Source organism: Dendronephthya gigantea, unplaced genomic scaffold, assembly GCF_004324835.1.
Source record: "Dendronephthya gigantea isolate DGI-Jeju-01 unplaced genomic scaffold, DenGig_1.0 000003F, whole genome shotgun sequence".
Taxonomy (NCBI): Eukaryota; Metazoa; Cnidaria; class Anthozoa; order Malacalcyonacea; family Nephtheidae; genus Dendronephthya; species Dendronephthya gigantea.
In genome coordinates, this window is record NW_021163013.1 from 3234465 (window position 1) to 3240464 (window position 6000).

General features: G+C 37.7%; 1 protein-coding gene across 1 annotated transcript; it reads right to left on the reverse strand.

Annotated features, from left to right (window-relative positions):
- Nucleotides 1-2241: 2241 nt before the first annotated feature.
- Nucleotides 2242-4826, reverse strand: LOC114540162 (serum amyloid P-component-like). The gene is made up of 3 exons (XM_028560438.1): nucleotides 4609-4826; nucleotides 3453-3832; nucleotides 2242-2956 (listed from the first exon to the last, which is right to left on the reverse strand). The coding sequence occupies exons 1-3, from the start codon at nucleotides 4824-4826 to the stop codon at nucleotides 2736-2738; spliced, it is 819 nt and encodes a 272-aa protein (XP_028416239.1). The 3' UTR covers nucleotides 2242-2735.
- Nucleotides 4827-6000: the final 1174 nt, after the last annotated feature.

Here is a 6000-nt window from a genome sequence, read left to right on the forward strand (position 1 = left end):
CGCACGCTATCGAAATGACTGGTGCCTGATACCAGCGCCTTAGACCACACGGCTACGCTACCTAAGCCTATGCTTTTTAGCATTTTGCAAAACCTGATACTACATAAGTGATCAAAGTTTATTGGATTGCTCTTCAAGTATAAAATAAACGAGTCTCAAATGCTAAATTTCATGGAATTTGGAAGCGGTGGGATTGGAACCCACTCCATCGAAATGACTGGTACCTTAAACCAACGCCTTAGACCAATCGGAATCGCTAACTACAAAACGTTGCCGCCCAATTTTAGACATTGCAAAGGCTTTTGTCCGATAACGAGTACTATTGCAGTATTGCCTGTACAAAATGTTTTACGGTTATATGGTTAAGTATCTTTCTTATTTGTAGAAAAGTTTGCCAATCCGGATTGGAACATTATGTCCACTGTAAAATATTGTGTCTAGTGTATTCTTATCGCTAATAACTTTTTTAATTTTTTACTTCTTTTTCACGTAAAGAGGTGTGAGGAATTTTTGACAAGCCCAAAAATTATTTTCCAACATGTTCAAATAATTTATGTCAGGTGTGGGATTCGAACCCACGCCCACAACTGTCGACCAGAACTCGTACACCATCTTAAGTCTGGCGCCTTCGACCGCTGTTCAAAATATTTTTAATCAATATCGCTTTGTTCCAGGTTATCGACGGGGAAACGACAGAAGTAATTTCACCAAAGTATTTTTAAAAACAATACAGCACTACTAATTTAGTATTAGTGAAAAAATGTCAGGTATGACCAATAATATTTATAACGTTCATCATACTATTGTAATGTTTTATAAATCGAGTTATTGTATAAATCGAATTATTGTATAAATCGAAATATTGTAATATAGCGTCTGCGCATCAGCGCCGAAATCCATGTTCTATAATTTATTCGTCGAAATAATTTGTTTGCAATTTTTTGCAGCTTACTTCCGCCAATGCGGAAATTTTGTGTAAAATTATGCGCCATCGGGATTTATGTAGATCATTGTATCATTGTAATTTCGGCAAGTTCGCAGTTTTGTGTCCTCTGCCAACAAACGTTTAGCCGAGCGAAAGATAGATATTTAGTTCAAGAAAGGAGTAAGGGAAATATACAGTCTGAACGTGAGAGCAAGCCATTCACTGTCGGTTTAGAACGGAGCCAGTACATATGCCGAAGCTGTGTGAACGCTCTAAAGAAGCGGTTTGGATTAATATCACAAATATCTGACATTGAAGAACGCCTAAAAGAGAACCACGACTGTAGACAAACGGGACAGAACAAGCACTAAAACGCTCTTGCCCTACCGATACTGTTTCTTCAATTGAAGAGAAGATTTGCCGTAGCGAAGACCCAGTTTTCGGTCTAACGTCATGCATCAAAATCATTATTTGAATCACAATCATTATTAATTTATCGCATTAACCAATCACAATCTATAATTGAATACGTAGCTAATCAGATCGCGTCCCCAGGTTTCGTGCGGACGGCAAGCTAGCTAGGACAAGCTTTTGGTGTAATGTTTTTTTCACCATCTATGTTACGTAATCCGAAAGACTGAAATCCAACTGTTACGGCGCAAGTAAGTAACGAGAAAAATGCGTAGTAAGTGGTGGATGATTACATTACTATCAAAGGCCTAGAACATTATACATATAGCTTTATAGCTATGTTTAGCCACGAAACAGCCAGAGGTTGCGACAGGCACTGATGTGTGAGCACTCTTCAAGTAAATCTCAAACAGCAGCCATATTTTGCGCACATCGTGCATGATGTTCTGCGACGACCAGAATTGCCTTTGTTGAGATTTAGGCTGGTTTTCTCGGTAGAGTGCTTTTGGACGTTTTTCGTGATAGTTGATTTAAGTGGCAGATTTCGTTCAGGGAACCGTTGTTAAAATATGTTTCTATGCTTCAGCTGTATTTTGCGTTTCTGTGTAATGCAAAACAAGGAAGACTTTTTAATTTGCTCTGTTGTTAGCTGCGCCATTCTTAAAGCCCGCCGCGGCCACTAGAGCTATCCGCTGAGCTGAGCGTCACTCCTGACGGTATGCGTAAGAAAGTTCCTGCAGTGTGCGCTGGCGTTTTGAGCGCTTTCCGGCTCGTGCTTTCCGACTTTCTTAAATAGTTTGCACTCTTTGGATACATGCAACATAATACATAAAGAAAAAGATTTCGTTTATTTTGATCAAAGTTAAATAAATTCCATTTTAATAGTTTATGATGTGAAGGTAATTATATACGAAGGACCTTGTGTGGATGTTAACCCTAGTGGAAATGATCATCTTAGTGCGTCGATGCAAAAACCACAGTGCAAAAGGTGCGTTGTGCAAAATTTCGTTGTGCTTCTTTATAGTAATTCACACTGTTAAATATTCAATCAGATGACCCTAGCTCTAACCCAAAATTTTTGGTAATTGCATGTAAAGCACTTCAAAATTATTACCGGGACAAAAACATAACTTTAAGTACATGGCATCTATTTTACCTATTTATAAGTAGCATCAAATGTAGTATAACGACTGCCTAAAATAAGCAAAACACTTCTCGACGTTTCAACCTTAGGGCTTTCGTCAGGAGAGTTAGTATGCAGTTACTACCTCTCCTATATAAGTCGTTATACCTGATTTGACGTGAAGTTGCATGTTTGAAGATGCTGTCACGCTGCTCCCTGTTATATTGGAACCAATTTATACGTATATCAAAGTTATTTATGTCAAGGAAATATTTTTCAATTATTTCCGAAAATGTCTTCGTTCGTGTCCATGGGATAGTACAAAGATGAACTCTTAGTGATATTGTAACACATATTTTCATCCAACATGGCCGCAGGTGCAACACACCGCCACCTGTAGCCATCTGTGTCCGCACCGAGAACAAATCTTGCATAAGTTAAAACTTCAGTGATGTTTTCCGCACACCACTTATCTCGAAGACTCTGTACTCGATATTCTGAAAGAATTGTGAAGCATGATTCCACTTGAGAAAAGTTGATTATGGGTGTGTACACATTACTAGGGCCGATTGTATGAAAGCTGGATAGCGCTATTTATTCATCGCTTTAAAATCGCCCGTTGTTTGCCATAATTTTAATCAAATCTTGGTATTCTTAAATCACAGATCCTCTTTAATAAGTGTTGTTTCTAAAGCTGAAATTTTATCACTTTTCGAGCATTTTTAGAATTGTTAAAAAAATCACTACTGGTTGATAACGCTATCCGGGTTTCTTACCACCGGCCCCTGGTGTTTTTCTTGTTGTTTTTTTCTGCTGATGGTAGAAAAATGAACATCCGTGATCCTACACATGATTTTGCATTTTGTCAAGAATGGCTGACAATCGTGTCTCTGATGAGGAACGGAAAAGAAATACTGTTTCAAAGTCATGGGTTGCCTATTCATCAGTTGCAACCAAAATAATAAATTAAAATGAGATTATATCACAAAATACCTGGAATCTCTGCTTCGGATCCATGTCGTGCAGTTACGTTACCAAATGTATGATTTCTGAAATTTCTCCATTGGAGAAGATTTCCGTTAACATTTAGGACCCCGGATGCCATTCCTTGTATAATATTTGCTGTCAAAAATTGGCTCCAGAGATTTAACCCTGCGAGGCTTCCTTTAAATGCCTGTGCGGTCTGAAAACCTCCGCCATAAGAATCCAATTCCTGGCCGAGAACCACGATGCCTTTGAAAGGTATTGTGTAACCTTTTGATTCGATTCTCGTCCCAAGGTTTTTTCCGTCTTGATAAATCAGGATTAAACCATCACTGCTTCTCCACTGTAGGCAATAAAAATGCCACGATTTGTGGTGGGAAATCGCAGGCCTTAAAGATAGAAATACTATACAATTTAATTGAGGCCTTTCTCCGTCAGGCCTACAATCCTGGCCAAAACCATTGACTATACGCTCTAATTGATTTTTAGTTTTTTACTCAAAACATCAACACTTCTGTGTCGATTTTACCACTCACCCCCTAATCAATGTTAAGTCCATGCTAAAACGTTTGAATGAGTTTGACACATCACCCAACATTGATTTGTGGGGGAAAGGGGGAGAATTTTGAGATATATTCCGTGACTGCTGACTGTAGTGTCAATTTACACCGAGTGTGCGTCAATGTTTCACCAGGATTGTACGTCAAGTATGAGATCTGATTTTACAATGTTGTGATGAAGATTCGCAATAGTTAACGTATAATGAACTTCTTGGCATTTCTGTGCGTCTGGGACAGCATGATTTTTGTGTAGCAGGAGTCGAAAAGAGAGCAAATGAGACGTAATTCGTAAACATTCTTCAGAATTTCGTTTTAATGCACGGTAATAATTATTGATTCATTTACGGTTCGAAAGTTTACTTTCCTGCTGAAGCTCACTTAATTGCACTCACTTTCGCGAATAACAAAGTATTGCTGAATAATCTCCGGAGGCTAGTCATGTCTGCGGATTTGCGTAATTAAATTTTATAATGTCAAACTTTCGTCTTTATTTTGGTGTTGGGTAACGTGGATCGTATAATTTAATTGCTTTCTGTACAGTAGCTAATATTTTGTTGTGCATGATTTTTTATATTGAAATTGAGAAACAAATGTCCATTACTAACCCGTTTTTCCCCGATTCCTTGATAATGAGGTCCAAAACAAAGTCACTATATAGAAAAACCCCAATTTCAGCATCATGGGTTGGACTTGAGTAGACAAATACGCCAGCATGTTCTTGCAAAAATTTTGCCCAAAAACAAAGGGAGAAGACCTTGATTTCTTCATGGACAGCGTCTTTTATTAATACGTAGTTCTTGTTTGAAGCGGAGGGAAAATCCATCTGGTATATAGACACCGACCCTGGCAAGAAAAAGTTGATAAGCAGCAGGCTAATTATTTATTTGGCCTGTCTCGCCCAAGAGCATTTTTATGAAATTTGATTTTCAATATTGTGATAATATTCGCAACAGTTAACGTTTAACTTGACATTTCTGTAGGTGTTGGATTTTTAGAGTCACAAGAAGAAATTAAACGGCAACGGACTGGAAAAAGTGGTTGAAATTTCGTAAAGGTCAGACGCGAGAATGACGAATCTCGTATATGCTCGTAGTCGTACTCGTAGTCGCAGTATCTCCAGTTAATTTCAAGCCAATTTTAATACATACATACATAGACTTTATTTCGTCACGCTAGCCTCAACAGCTGACTGATTTCAATGAGGGGCGTGATATTTAAAAAAAAATGAAACTACAAAATTACATGGACGTAGGACAGGGAAATTAAAGACATGAAACAGTTAATAACAGAAACATGTTACATTATAACTAAAGCACCTCTTGCCAAATTCCTTTTTTGGCATAGGTGGTGCTAAATCAGTTTCTCTATTCGTGAGATTGTATGAAATGTCTCTATCACTATTAGGACGAAAGACTTCTTTAAGATTGGGAGCGGTGTGACCATTAAGAATTTTGTAAATAAAGATGGATTTTAGGTAGTTTCGCCTAGATTCAAGAGGTTTCCAATTTAAATTTCTAAGTAGATCAACTGATCGAATATCGTAGGTGGCCCCAGTGATTACTCTTGCAGCTCTATTCTGAAATCTTTGCTGTTTATCTTTGAGACCAATGCCGCAATTGTCCCATAATAGGCTGCAGTAATCAAAATAAGGCTGTACAGCAGCATTATATAACAATTTTAACGTCGGCAGTGGTACAAAAGGTTTAACTCGTCTTATTGCACCAATACCAGCACTAACTTTAGAGCAGATAGATTCAATGTGTGTTTCCCACGATAACCTTTCGTCAAGGTTCACACCAAGGCACGAAAATTTATCCGTTCTTGGAATTGACTTATTATTAATTAAAATGGGGTTACAAATTACTTTATTTTGAAGGTTATAAGAAGATCCAATGAACATATGTTTAGATTTGCTAGGATGCGTTACAAGCTTGTTTTGTTGCATCCATTTTGATAAATTTTTAAGATCAATGTTTACTTTGTTAACAAGGTCAATG